The sequence below is a fragment of the Neolamprologus multifasciatus genome, chromosome 9, assembly GCF_963576455.1.
Source record: "Neolamprologus multifasciatus chromosome 9, fNeoMul1.2, whole genome shotgun sequence".
Taxonomy (NCBI): Eukaryota; Metazoa; Chordata; class Actinopteri; order Cichliformes; family Cichlidae; genus Neolamprologus; species Neolamprologus multifasciatus.
The window spans coordinates 21,477,496-21,492,742 of record NC_140447.1 but is presented as its reverse complement, the minus strand read 5'-3'; the positions used below and the strand labels follow the sequence as shown (position 1 = coordinate 21,492,742).

At 40.4% G+C, this 15,247-nt stretch overlaps 1 protein-coding gene across 3 annotated transcripts in view; it reads right to left on the bottom strand.

Annotated features, from left to right (window-relative positions):
• The window catches only part of smchd1 (structural maintenance of chromosomes flexible hinge domain containing 1), a 44,908-nt gene that overhangs the window by 6,591 nt on the left and 23,070 nt on the right, over nt 1–15,247 (bottom strand). For all 3 annotated transcript variants that reach the window (XM_085172439.1, XM_085172437.1, XM_085172438.1), the window contains 18 exons: nt 11,506–11,583; nt 11,299–11,418; nt 11,065–11,209; nt 10,819–10,921; nt 10,548–10,620; nt 5,944–6,083; nt 5,630–5,758; nt 5,314–5,538; nt 4,979–5,121; nt 4,791–4,876; nt 4,582–4,700; nt 3,613–3,774; nt 3,399–3,527; nt 3,097–3,176; nt 2,840–2,997; nt 2,603–2,718; nt 1,796–1,857; nt 1,277–1,364 (listed from right to left, as the gene is read on the bottom strand). In XM_085172439.1, the coding sequence (XP_085028565.1) occupies nt 1,277–1,364; nt 1,796–1,857; nt 2,603–2,718; nt 2,840–2,997; nt 3,097–3,176; nt 3,399–3,527; nt 3,613–3,774; nt 4,582–4,700; nt 4,791–4,876; nt 4,979–5,121; nt 5,314–5,538; nt 5,630–5,758; nt 5,944–6,083; nt 10,548–10,620; nt 10,819–10,921; nt 11,065–11,209; nt 11,299–11,418; nt 11,506–11,583 (2,156 nt within the window). The remainder of the gene's footprint in view (nt 1–1,276; nt 1,365–1,795; nt 1,858–2,602; nt 2,719–2,839; nt 2,998–3,096; nt 3,177–3,398; nt 3,528–3,612; nt 3,775–4,581; nt 4,701–4,790; nt 4,877–4,978; nt 5,122–5,313; nt 5,539–5,629; nt 5,759–5,943; nt 6,084–10,547; nt 10,621–10,818; nt 10,922–11,064; nt 11,210–11,298; nt 11,419–11,505; nt 11,584–15,247) is intronic.

The window sequence follows — 15,247 nt, the reverse complement described above, 5'->3', positions numbered from 1 at the left end:
TCTTTTAATTGATTTGAATACCTTTCTCTGCTAATACTAATTATTGGAACATAAAATTTGTTTGGTAAGCTTACTGACCCCTGACCCTACATACACAGGTGAATCTAATCATAAAAAAGGGTATTTAAGGTGACCAATTGCAAGTTTTCCCCCTCTTTGCATCCTCTCTGAAGAGGGGCAACATGGGAGCGTCAAAACAACTCTCAAATGACCTGAAAACAAAGATTGTTCAACATCATGGTTTAGGTTGAAGGATACAAAAGGCTATCTCAGAGATTTCAGCTGTCAGTTTCCACTGTGAGGAACATATTGAAGAAATGGAGGACCACAGGCACAGTTCCAGTTAAGGCCCGAAGTGGCAGGTCAAGAAAAATCTTAGATAAGCAGAGGCGAAGGATGATGAGAACAGTCACAGTCAACCCACAGACCAGCTCCAAAGACCTGCAACATCATCTTGCTGCAGATGGTGTCACTGTGCAATGTTCAAATATTCAGCACACTTTGCACAAGGACATGTTGTATGGAAGAGTAATGCAGAAGAAGCCATTTCTGTGCACATGGCACAAACAGAGTCGCTTGAGGTCGGCTAAAGCACATTTGGACAAGCTTCAGTGACAAAGTTGAAGTTGCACCGGGGCTGGATATGTCAACAAGACAACGACCCAAAACACTGTTCAAAATCTACTAAGGCATTCATGCAGAGGAACAAGTACAATGTTCTGGAATCTCAGTCCACAGACCTGATTATTACTGATATATTATGGTGTGACTTAAAGCGGGCTGTCCATGCTCGGAAACCATCAAACCTGACTGAACTGGAGATGTTTTTTCTCCACCTTCAACCAGAATCCAGACTTTCATGGGAAGCTATAGGAAGCGTTTAGCGGCTGTTATTTCTGCAAAAGTAGGATCTACTAAATATTGATGCAATTTTTCTATTGGGGTGCCCAGATTTATACACCTGCCTAATTTTGTTTAGGTAACTATTTCACACTTTCTGTAAATTCTATAAACTTCATTTCACTTCTCAAATCTTATTGTGTTTGTCTGCTATATGATATATTGAAATGAAACTGATTCAAAATTGATCCAAACAACCAATGATTTATAAAGAAAAATCATGAAAATTATCAGGGATGCCCAAACTTTTGCATACAACTGTAGGTACAAATAATGAGTATGTGGAGGGTGGCTTAATACGCTTTATGAGCGTTTGAAAACAAAATATAAACGTGTTAAAAATGTTTTGTGTTTTTTATTATATATTCAAACCAACCTGATTGCTGTAGAGAACGTCTTTTTTGTCAATACGAAGAGAAAACTGTATGGTGTGCCTTTTAGCTGCCTCTGGGATGTCTTTGTCTCTGCAAGGAAACGCACGGTACATTATTTTTTTCAGCTATTATCATCATCACCATTATTCTAACACAAACCTACACTCTGGAAAATCGTCTTACATACTATAAATTTGAAACTACCTTATGCAAGTGATTAGCTTAGCATTGGTTAGCATAGCACAAAGACTGGAAACCAAGAGAAACCATTAGTTTGACTTTACATATAAAACATTTTTATTACAATACCAGCAGCTCTCAAACTCACTAGTTAACATGACTTTGTTGCCTATATTGGTACTAGGTCACTCTAGCCGTTTCCTCTGTTTTAAGGCATAGTGGAAACTAAGCTAAGCTAACTAGCTGCTTGAAGTAACTTAATAATATTAATATAAAAGCTATGCTTTAAAACATCTGTCACCAAGTCAAACAAAATAGAAACAGACAGAAAAGTATCTTACCTGAAGTGAAAACAGTCATTCTTTTCATTTTTCATGGGTTTATTACACTTCAGCTCAATGGCCTACACAAGAAATATTGAAAAATAAATAAATATTATTTTAAGAGAAAGGTTTACAATAGGAAAAAAAGAACTCCTCTACTTGCATAAATCTACAATTCTCCTTTTTAGTTTTCCTGGTATTGGTCAATCTAATGAGTTGCGTCGAACAAATCTTTTTTATGTTAATAGAGAAACTAACAACTATAGTCAATCATTATCACTAATGTTAATACACGTGGCTTTTTCCAATTTAAAGACACTGTACAATCTTCAGTACCACTTATTAATAGATTTAAGTGAGTATATGTATATATGTGAAATTTTGACCCTCTGTGGATTCCAGACAATCCACAATTCAAACTTGTGCACCCAATTATTGGGTTTTTAAGTCATTAAAGATGTATGCTGTATATTTAAACTGGAACAGTTTTCCCCAACAAACACAACAATGTCAACGAAATGATTTGCACCGTCAAAGTCACCGGCAGATGCCTTTGGTTTCATTCTGAAACACTGTACTTATTTTTCCACGAAGGTTTGAACTTTGAGAGCGTTTAAACAAGAGAGAAAAGTGTGAAAATGTTCATGCCTGTCTGAGAAAAGTGTATGAAGTGTGTAGTGAGGGGTTTTACAGACTTATTTAAAACAAAAATAAAGTTGGCTACTTCACAGATTTCACCTGTCGGGTTATTTTTTAGAACAAAACTCCTGCAATAAACAAGGGACCACTGTATATCAAGGAGACTCTTGTGTTTTAGTCACTCACTCTTTCTGGAGGTTTTTTCCCTGAAGATACCCCATCCCATATGAACATGGACACAGCAGCTGGACTAAAAGTAGTAATTGGACTTCCCTCATCAGACACTACAGTCACTGAGAAAACTGAGGAGAAACAAAGACCTTCCCTTAGTTTGGCTGAACAGAGATTAAACTGATCAAAATACAAATAAATGAATTAATAAAACATTTTTTAAAGGAAGGAGAGAGAAAAACAAATGCAAACCTGGGAATTTGCTTCCAGCAAAAAACTTGACACTGGTGTCATACTCCACTGATAGGCTGACTGGTTTTTTGGGATCAGGGAGGACAGTGAGGCTCACTGATGGACCAGGGATGGGTTTTTTGTTGAAGGAGCCTTTAAACTGCAGCTGATAGTACCCCCTAGAGGAAGAACAGGCTATCAACACTTCCACTAGTGACTTTACAGTAGTGGAAACGTCAAGACTGATGCTGTATTACTACAAATAAAATTTTACTTACTTTGGCCCGCTCAAACCATTAACAATGAAAGAGGCTTTCCCTTCTGCGTTCACAGGTTGTGAAATAACATTGGTTTTCACCTGAAACAATAACAAGACCTCTCCTATTAGATCATTGTATAGAATCCATACAGCTGCAGCCAGATGTTGCCAAACCAATAAACCTGACTAAGTGATCAGCAGCAAGTGTGACCACCCCTATAAAAGCTGGTCTAAGCTAAGCTGTTACTCTACAGCTACTGTACTTCATTTTTCACAGGACTACATGGTGCTTTCTTTGATTGTGTTGATTTTCAAGCTAACCGTCAGTCCTGGAGGTGAAGTCTTTAAGTCCACTACAACCCTCTGGTCTGGAGAAGGGTTTCCCCACTCATCACACAACTGGACGACAAATGGTTTGGAGATGCCGTGATCATTTAACACCTGCAAAGGCTGAAAAAAAAAACACAAAAGGATAAGCTATACCTTTAGTTTGTCTCTAAAAAGAAATTAAATTAAGAATCTTTTATTTGTTTACCTGCTCCGGTTCGCTGATGAGCTTAAGCTGAGCAGGGAGTCCTGCGGTCACTTTAATACTGACACGCTCCACAAAGTCAGAGTAGCTGAAAGACAGTTCTCGGGGGCCGAGAGACCCTGATTGGAAACGAATTCCCGTCACCATGGCAGCACAGCTGCTGTCCTGGTACAATACAGAGCCGTGAGGTTTATCAGCTTACATCATCACAATCACCACATCTGGCCTGCTCATTATTAAATAAAGAAGTTACTGAATTTTCTATTCATCATCTTCTTACAGTACTGTGTTAGACAAATACAAATACAGTTCACACATGAACCACATACAGTATTTACACGGGTGCCGTAATAATGCAAACAGTTACTATTTTACCACTATAGTAAAACAGTAACTACAGTGGTAAAATGCAGGATAAATTGTGAACACTTTAAGTACAAATTTTATAGCACACAGCTTGGTTCCTTCAAGAGTTCATTAACCTCTTCTAAAAGCAACATTATCTTTACATGTCCTGCTCTCCTTCAGCTGTAATCTGAATCAGCAGCTTTGTGGCACCACCTCTGAATTTATGAAGGTCAAAACCATCTCGGTCATATAAAATAACATCGACACCACAAAGACAAAAGCTTTTCGTGTTATCTACAGAGTGTAGAAAAATGTTTTGTCTCCTTGTTTACTTGTAAGGGAGGGTTCATTATCTGTGGAATTCCAGTAATATGACCTTGTTATTTTAACAAAAGCAGGCTCTTTTTTTTATTGTTAGGGAGGAGGATTCGGTAGATTTATAGTGGTCACAGGGCAGGTGAAAGGGCAAATGCACACATGTATACCCTTAGCTCACCAAAAACACATAATAAAGGGAGCTTTGTTTGCTCAGATAATATCAAGATTGCATTAGTGAATATTTGATTTGATTTAACTAATATTTGAATCAACTTTTGTCTTAAATGCACATGGCTCTGGTCCCACCTGCCATTTAAATGTGATGGCTGATTTGTCCAGCCCCTCAGCTTCCACTTTTATGTGGTTCAAACAGGTGGGGGTAAGCGTCTTGGTTAAATTGTCAAACTGGTCCACAAGCTCCAAGCCTGTGCAAAGAAAGTTATTCTGAGTAATATGGCATGCAACCATGAATTTTAAAAATGTGATTAATTGTAAATGATCAGATTTATACTCACTAATGTTTCCGGAGAGGATCTCACCAAGCTTCACTGTGGTTTGGGGTAAAGCTACTTTTAGACGCTCTGGTTCATCTGGACGAGGCCTACAAACAAAAGAGGGGACTTTATATCTTCACACATCAGTGTGCAGACCGTATCAAATGAAAACACTGAATCAAAGCTTTGATTATAGGTTCATGGCTTACACGATAGTGAAGGAGACGGACACACTCTGGTCCTGATAGGAGACCTGGAAGAAGCGCTGCTCTTCCACCCGTGTAGGTACCTGTAAATCAGGCAGCTTCCCCTGGACCAGATCTTCCAGAAAGACATCTCCTGTCCAGTTAACCTTCACAGTGAAAAGTTAACATCAAGCTAAGAAGTGTTAAAACAGAATGGCTCATACAAGTCTTTTTTTTTTTATTCCTAGAATTCTTCTTTTAAGGGTAAAAAAAATATATATGTTTTTTTATTTACAAAATCCAACACCTACCTAAAAATCTATTACAAGAGTAAACAGCAATATTTGCACATTACACACCTTGATCATGGGGGCTATTTCAGCAGTGAGCGGTACCTCCCTGCCAGCTTCATCATACAGCTTATAGAATAAGTTCTCCAGCAGTCCGCCGGCTATCCATTCGATCTTTTCACTGTTCCTCAGCACCAGATTCTCATTGTCCTGACTGTACAGCTCCATCACAGAGACCCTTGTGCTGGGCAGCACCCTCAGCTCCTTCATGACCAGTGGTATGTTTTTGTAACTCTAGAATGAAAAGAGGAGAGAGACACTACAAACAAGCTACATACTTGGAAATATTCTTCTGAGCAGAAGAATTCTTTTTTTTCTAACTCACAGGCATCACAAATTGAGCTTTGAGCTCTTGTTGCTCTCCTTTCATTATTTTCAGGTTAATGGGCTTTGTCACAAGCTGGCCAGCACCGGTGCTGCTGCAATCAGTGACCACCGGGGGGAAACCTTTAACCTGGAAATGTTTGAACAAAAACAAAAAGAGTCAGCCTGCGTAGTGCCTTACAGACAGAAACAAGACACCACTGAAAATAAATAGACCAACATATATAAAACAGCTCATTATGGTCTTTCAATAAATACAGTTTTCTATGTTGTCACAGAGGCACCTGTGACTTCCGAACAAATCCATGTTTGTACCTCGCAGCGGACGTTCTGTTTGGGGTTAGCGGTGATATTTCCAGCCTCGTCGTGAACTTCGACATGAAACGTGACCTGGTCTCCGTTCTCCACATCGATTGACGTTTCCTCCGGTTTGACATGGAGGAAATTTGGGATACCTGAAAAACAACACAAAATCAGGGAATCTTTAAGAAAAATAAGACAAAAATCTAATTTACCTTGTCTTAATGTTAGCAGCCAACAGATTATCATTTGAACCACAGCTAAATGACATCTGTTACCTTTACAGTGAAGCTACAAAGTCTCCTGGGGACACTTTTTTTTATCCTAAATGGTTTTGATGGCAGACGTCTGATCAGAGGTTTAAAACTCAATCAGTGTATCTACTGCTAATGTACTGCAGAGCCACGAGCTGCTGACCATCAAAGTTATATCTTTTTACCTCCCAAGGAAGTTCAGTTCACCTTTCAGCTGTTTACCCCCCCCCCCCCCCCGCCAATTCTGATAAAGCTATGACTATGGACCAACTGTATGACGTCATTATTGGACTTGAGAACAAAAATCCTGAAACTGTCTTTATTGTGCTTCAACAGAGCCAACATGAAGAAAGTTCTCCGTAAGTACTGCCAACATCTTCCCTACAAGAGGTGATCAAACACTGGATCATTGCTACACTCCATTCAAGGACTGCTACAAACCCCTCCCCACCCAGCTTTTGGTAAGTCAGGCCATTGTTCCATACTGCTGCTGCCTGCATACAGACAAAAACTTAAAATAGGAAAAAACAGTTTCCAGGGACATCTACAAACGGGACAGTGAGGCTGAGGCTAACATCACAGAGGATCTCTCCTGGACCCTTCACACAGACACTGCAATCAGGAAAGCTCGCCAGGGACTCTACTTTCTGAGGAAGCTGAGGAAGTTTGGCATGAATGCCAACATCACCTGAAATTTCTACAGGAGTGCAATCGAGAGCTTGCTGACGAGCTGCATTACAGTTTGGTACGGAAGTTGCTCTGCCAGCAGCGGCAAATCATTACAGAGGGTGATGAAAGCAGCAGAGCACATCATTGGCATGAGGCTTCCTGCCATTCAGGACATTTATCTTCAGCGGTGCAACCAAAAAGCACACAGCATCATCAAGGACCACAGTCACCCAGCACACCAGCTGTTCTCCTTGTTACCATCTGCCAGACGTTACAGGAGTCTGTCTGCTGGGAGCACAAGACTCAAAAACAGTTTTAACACACCACACTTCACAGGATGCACACAGAAGCTGTCCTACAGTTTCACAAGTACATACTACACTCTACACTGGTCACTCCATTTTTATTAGTATTTAAATAAAAATAAAAACCCTTACTCTGTGCAATACTGCACTAACTGCCACTCTAAAATCTTGTACTGCTGCTCACTCCTATCAATTTATCCCATGTGCAATATCCCATTTGCCCCCCACCCCTCAATACATGTCAACGGTCACATTTCTATTTAAGATTTCTTTATTTATACAAGTGTGTATATATATTTACAGCGGTCCCTTGTTTATCGCGGTAGTTACATTCTAAAAATAGCCCACGATAGTTAGCTACTTTGCAGATTTCACCTATTTTTTACAATTATTATTTATTATAGATGTTTTATGGCTGTAAAACCCCTCACTACACACTTTATACACCTTCCTGCGATGGGCAGAAAAGAGTCACACTGCTAGCAATGTAAGATTTAGATAAATTTGACAAGCTGAATGCATTCTGTACTCTACAGGAGACACTGCACAAGATTGATTGACAATGGTCTACAGCCAATCAGAATGCAGAAAATAATTCGCTGTAAAAAACAAACAAGCAAACAAACAAACAAAAAAACCGTGCAAAATTGCACACAAAAAAATCTGCGAAACAGCGAGACCACGTTATAGCGAGGTACCCCTGTATATATATATTTAGTCTGTTAATATTTGTAATATTTTTTACTGTACTATACTGCTGAGTGACTTGTCTCCTGCTCCTCAAACACATTTTATTGACATGTTGACCCTGTGCTAACTTGCATATGACAAACTGAAACTGAAACTGAAACTAGAAAAAGTTGCATTGCCTGCGAAAATGCAGTGTGAATGCCTTGTAGTGGAATCTGCTGAAAACAGCAGAAGAAGTAAAACTATGTGCTGAAAGGAGGTGAAGAAACTGAAAATTCTGCCGAAAACAGGTGAAGAAGCAGAAATTTTTTCTGAAAAGAGGGGAAAAACTGCAAATTCTGCTGAAAAGGGGTAAAGAAGTTGGAATTTCTCCAAAAAGTTGATTCTGTTCATCTGGACGTAGCGTTTTGTGGGAGAAACGTTTCATCACTCATCCAAGTGACTTCTTCAGTCTCAGAAGTCACTTGGATGAGTGACTTTGAACCCGGGCCTCCTGGTCTCAAGGCGGCTAGAAGAAGCTGTAATTTGTGTTAAAAAGAGTTAAAAAAAAAAAAAAAAAAAAGTTTAACCGTTAACTGAAAGAAATGTTGCCATAAGCGGGATTTGAACCCCGGCCTCCCGCTCTGAAAACAGCTGCACATCTCACTGAGCTAAAACACAGCTCACCTCAGCAAGCAAAATCAGTGACCACACTGATAATGTGGTCCATTCAATGCTCATAAAACATTTAATATCTCAAAAAGTATATAAGTTATGAGCACCAAAAGTCATAGTCGGCATTAGCAGAAATAGCAGAATAGTTTAAAATTTTAACGGTTAAAATCGCACAAAAACTGTGAAAGTAGTTCCACGGCGAAGAAGCATGGAGCAACTAGAATAAAGTATAAAGAATAAAGAGAAAGAGGAACTCAATAGTGTGAATGCCTGTGAGGCATTAAGACAACTAGGGCTGCACTGTGATGTGGTGGTTAGCACTACTGCCTCAGAGCAAGAATCCATCCATCTCCAGGTACTCTGGCTTTGTGCATGCTTTCAGTGGTTATTCTAAATTGGCAGCAGGTATGAGTACAACTGTTGGAAGCGTCAGATGCTTGACTTTAGTTAAATGCGTTACTTACACTTTTAAATTGTATTTATATTTAAAGTTTTATATAATTTTTTTCCTGATCCAAGCAATCACTTCTGATCTACAAAGTATACACTCGAAGTATACTTCAAATGCTGTCAACAAGATTGATTTTGAGCCAAAACTTTAGCAATGGATAAGTAAACTAGACATGAAAATAAATTATTTAAAAATAATTATCAACGTTTAAGTGCCAAGGATGAATCCAGTTGTTTCATAAAGTGTCTCAAAAGAAGATGATGCTCAACCAAAACTGATCTTCGAATCCCTACGTCGTTGTTGTTTGCACAGTCTCATCAAGATTGGTCCACTCGTCCAGGAGCAGATAGGAAACATAAATCTTCTATATGCTACGGTTATTATAGTGTGATTTAAGCATTTAACAATCAAGATTTCCAAGGCCCTCCAAAGTGTGGAGGCCTATCTCCCCTCACCACACTCCCTGCCGGTGACTGATGCCCTCAGGGGTCGGTGCGTTGGTGGTTCTTGGTGTCCGGGGCTGGGCACTCAGGTATGTACCAGCTCACTCCCGGTGACTACTTGGCGGGGCCTGGCGCCTGCTGCTCGGTCAGGCCTCTTCCGGGGCGCGGGGGGCCCTCGGGCCTCCGGCCTCTGTGCCTGCGGCTCGGTTCACTCTGGCACAGCTGGCTGCCGGCAGAGCCGGCGGGCACGCCGGTGCAGCCCCCTCTAGCTTCTGCCCGGTGGCTACTGGGTGACCCCTCATCTGGGGATCCTCAGCCCTTCCCATGAAGGTGGCACGGATGCCCCTCCGGTGGTCCTCCTTGGGCTCTTGCACTCTGGGGCCTCTGGATGTCTGGGGCCTGGATCTCCTCCATGCCTGCTTCATGCCCTGGGGGACGGGGCTATGGCTCTCTACATCCTCTAGCAGACCATTACATGGGGAAACCATTTGAATACAAGCGCGCCGATCCACACAGGTGTGCACATGGGTGTTCACTATTCGTAGACTTAAATCACACCTTTCTTGGCTGCTACTTCAAAGCACATTGTGCGCTGTCTGTCCTGCGTGCTGCACAACAACATTCAATATTTAGTATTTACTGCTGTTTACACTTAGCTAGATTAATGCGATGGTGTTGTGTATAGTATGTTGCATTGTTTTGTTTTTTTTTTTGCTTGTTTTCTATTCTTTTTCTCTCAACAGGTGATCCCGGAGATATTTTTTCTTCCCCCCTTTCTCACTGTCCCTCTCCCCTTCTGTTTTTCTTTTCCTTCCTCTTTCTTTCTCCCTTTCCTATCCCTCACTCATGTCTGTCCCGTCTGTAACAACTGAAAATAAAATAAATAATAAAAACAAAGGTCGATCAAATGGACCAATACGGCAATGCCATGATGATCCATTTGGCAAAATAAATCCATTGGGTATCCTTGTTGGTCTTCAGACAACAATTCTGACGGCTAAAGAACCAAATGGGACAGGCGAAAAAGAAAAAAAAAAAAACAAAAAAACAAAAAAAAAAAACAAAAAAACAATCAAGATTTCTGAAAGGTCATAATGCACATGAGAAACCAGTACACAAACTGTTCTAAAAACATAAATAAATGAGGGGTTACCAGGAAGAAGACCGATCTTGATGGACTTGGTGTGTTGTTTCAGGCCAGGCAGGGTCACTTCCAGGTCATAGCTCTGAAAATGCAAACAAAGCACATAAAAATAAATCACCAAATCAGCTAATAATTTTTTGACTATTGACTTTCAAGTAGTTGTTAAACCTCTTCATAAAACTATGACTGTACTATTAATAGTTTATTTATTTATTTTAAGCAGTCTTCCATGTGACGGGCAAATTTATGTGTTCGTAGCGTAGAAATCATTAGTTCTAACCTTGGATTGCTGGTAATTCAGGACTTTTCCTCTCGCTTTGACATTTTTGATGGTGAATGTGGTTCCACTGCTGGAGAATGTCTCATAACTCAGATCCAGACCACTAAAAAATAAATAAATAAAAATAAATAAATAACAATGGCCGTGTTACAACACTGTTAAATATGACATAATAAAAGCACAAAGACTTTCATACATATTTTTTTCTCAAGCATTTAAAAATTCAGTAGCATTAATGAGACTCACCAGCATTTGAGCTCAGGTGTGAGTTTAGAAGTGAGGGTCGTTGAGTGGCCATAACCATCTTTTATCTGCAGAGGAATGTCAAACTGCACGCCCACTCGCAGCGTGGGGCTCATTGCACTGATATCAAAGCTTGCTGCATCGCCCTCTGACAATAGAACAAAGGAGTGTGTCTGTTTGGTCAGAATGGTGGGAATAATGATTACTAGCTAAACACACTGCATTCTTTCTCCTCACCTTTAATGGTAAACTTCAGTGTGAACGTTGGAAGTGCTCTACCGCCAAAGCTGACAGCGGTTGTTTCATGGACCACTGTGTTCAAATTCAGTGTGTACTTTCCCAGCTCAGTCAGGTTCTCTGTCAACAATGGCTCAAATATGATCTTTCAGCAGACAAACGTCAGGGCAACCAAGAAGAAGGATAAGAAAATTAAAAGAAACTCACCCATTTTTTTGAACCAGAAACCATTATTTGCTAAATGTGGGGCAACATAAGCAGCAAGCTCTTTGTCTGACTTTTGACCTACAAATGAAAAAGGTAAAATAATAAGAATAAGAATAACTTAATTCTATAACAGGTGGAGCAAACACAGAGAGAAATGAGGCTGAAAAAAAGAACAACTGCAAAACAAGGGCGAGAACCCAAAGAATTTTGACTTTTTACACTATATGACACATTTAATTTGAGGATTTTTTGGTTGGTTTGGCAACATGTGGGGCTGAAAATGAAAGATTGAAGACACTTTACTGTCATTATTTAGTTTATTGTACAATAAATTGTACAGTATTGTAAGATGGTGAGATCTAAATCTGTAACTGCAAATGTATTGTTGATAAGGTTGGAGAAGTCACTTGAACGTGTGAGGAAATATTTCTTCCACATAAAATACGTCCAGATTAACGGAATCAACTTTGTACCAGTAAGGAACATAGTTTTAAATAGCTCTATATAGTTTTATTACCACTTTGACTTTTAGAAGTCAGATGTGACATGCATTTGACCTCTGACCTCTGACACATCTTTCTAAGTTTGAGTTTCTAAGCTATGAGGCTTTTTTTGGTCAATTTTTAACAAATAAATCATTAAGTTTAAGACCTAATGTAAATAAATTGTTAACATGACCACTCTCTACATCCCTACAAAGTTGAATCAAAACTTTTTGGACTATCTCGTTTACAAACAAAATGACACCCATGCAAACGCTACCAAAAACATGAGCATCTTTGTGAGGCAACTAGTACCGTATTTTTCGGATCATAAGGCGCATTGAGCAAAACAAAACAGTCAGATAAGTCAAACTTTACTCAGTTCATTCTTCTTGCTTCCTCCACTTCCGTACCATTTATAAGTCTCTCAGTCAGAACATGGTATATCATGCTTAGGTGGAAGCAGGAAGTTAGCTCGCCAGTTAACTTCTGACTTTCTTCTCGTTTGGCTCTCGGCGAAGGCAGTCGCACTTTTTCTCCTCCTTCCCCTTATCTTCCCTGCTTAGCCTCTTGTGTCCTTGTCTTGTCTCGTGTGTATTACTTTCCCTGGAACACTCTCTCACTGTTCTCTAAACCTAAAAGAGAATTATGATTTGATCAACTGGTCTCTGAATGCTATTGACACCCTTTTCTCAATGAGAAGTCTGGGCTTGGGAGAGCCCGAGTGCCCTGGAGGGACTTTCCCTGCCGGATACATGATGGACGGGTGGCAGAAATGGAGGGTCTTGTGCCTGGTGGGACTGCCGATCGAGGGCGCTGAAGATATCTACCTATTCGGAACCATAATAACAGGGTTCTTGCTGATCGGAGCTGGCTTGGCCCTGGCTTATCGGAAAATTAAGAAAGCGGAACCGGCTGTTCAAACCCCCCCAAAGGCTGCCCGCTGGGATTGAAACGATGGGACGAGGCGCGGCTTCTCCGAATGGGCTCACTGAGAGCAGCATGGTTAAGAGCTTGGAGGAGCTTACAGCTGCCGTGAATACTCAGAATAACACCTCTGAGCGTATATTGGGTTACATCAAGGAGAGGTCTGCTCAGAATAACACCTCTGAGTGAAAGTTGGATTACATCGTGGAACAGCTCACTGCAGTCGTGTGTTCTCAGAATCGGCTCTCTGAGCACAAGAATGATAAGACCACGGAACGCAAGTTTGATAACATCATGGAGAAGCTCGCGGCTCTCCAACGGGAGATTGAGAGACCAGTGTCGGAGTGTTAAGGAACAGCTTTGAAATTCTCATGAGCTGCTTGCATAAAAGAAAAATCAACAACATCAACATCATAATGCAGATACCCCCTCGGCGCCAGCTGTGGGCTCAAGGCTGGAGCCGAACATATCTCCCTGATAACGACTGTGTGTTGACTGTTCTTCCCACTCTATGCAAGACCACCTAGGTTGGCTGGTAGACTGTTTACTTAGCCTGATAGGGCAAAGGACACTGTCTCAGCTGAACTCTGGACACGCACACACATACACTTACACTGATAAGCACTCACACATCCCCCCTGCCCTTCCAATGCCTTCGATGCTTGTTGCCTCCTGGGAACACAAGGCAGGTCTGGGCCTGCGCTGGAGAGTCGGCGCAGTGGCAGGATGGCTGCTGTGTTGCCTGGGATTACTCCTTATCCCCTACCCAACCCTGTTGCTGGTCACGTGCTCTATAATGTTGTACTGTGGACATTTATGTGCTTTTTTTTGTTTCCTGTTTTCATGCTGTCCTCCTATAGAGATTGACAAACCACGTGACTCTCGCGCATTGCATGCCGGGAACTCGTGGCAAAACAATCAAAGTACCGCATCAAATGCAAGCATTTGCAGCACCGCAAAACGTTCATTCTCCGGTTCCAATACCTTCTTGCTTTTTCTTTGCCCCCCAAAAAGTTATGTACAAAACAAAGGAGAAAATGCCGGTCCGTACAAAGACAGACTTGATGAAAAGTCAAAGAAAAGATACGAGGAAAAAATCAAAGGAGTGAAAGGGTTAGACCCTTACGAGCACACAGAGTGGACAAAATACGTTAGTGTGCTGCCCAACGTTCACCACGCTCATATTTATAATTATACGGTTCTTGGAGTGAGTACATACACAAGCCCGGGTACAGTTTACCAACGGATGGGTACAGGACCTTGAAATGCACCGCGTAGAACAAAAGACCATCGTACGAACAAAGGTAAGTTTACTAGTCTCACAAATCGTCTTCATAAATACACATTAGTTAACTGTTTATTAATAGGACCTTTGAGCTCAATGGTAAATAATTAGTAGTGGAAATAATTTCTGGTTCGCATTACAGAATTGTAGCAGTGACAATAATATTGTATGCTGTAATCGTACTGGGCAATTAGTGATACAAAAAAAACTGTTTTATCCTGTGAATGAAAGTATATGTTTTTGCCAATGTACCATGGTAATAACAGAAGCGAAACGCAATATTGTGTCAGGACAATTCACTATTTATGCACAATAAACAAAGGAGCATAGCGCAACAATTTCTGTTCAGCGCCAGACTTGCTTGTAACCTATATCACCAATTATGTTAAGAAAAATGACGTATTAACTACTACAGAAGACTGACCTTTGTGGAAATGCTTGGAGCAGACTAACCTGTGAGCTGGAGTGTTCTGGGACGTTATATTTGGTCTTTGAATGGCTGCAATCCAGGCCATGCGTCGCCTCTTTTTACTTCGGAAACATGGCTCGAACAATTTCTCTTAACTTAACTTATAACTTAACTTATATGTTTTTATTGATTAGCATTCAAATATCTCAGTGAAGACAGAACAAAGATCTACCACAAAGCAAGAAAGCATGAGACAAGGCTAATCAAAAGGTATTGGCTGAAGCATTTGCTTATTACGCCAACCCTTTTAACAACAGATCTTTTAGCATGCAGCTCCTGTACACAGGGCTCGAAGCAAATAATAATACAAAGCAAAAACAAAACAAACAAACAAACAAACAAGAAAAAAACAAAAAAACAAAAAACTTTCCACCTTAGGTAAGTAACTACATCAAAGCAAAAGAATCAAGAGGTTTTTTTGTTTTTTGTTTTTGTTTTTTTTGCTCTTTTCATTCTTGATATATATATTTTTCTAATACTCTATTTTTAAACATGTTTTTAAACAAGGAAAATGAACTACACCTTTTTAAATCACTGTCATAACTATTCCACAGGTTAACTCCTCTAACAGAAACACAT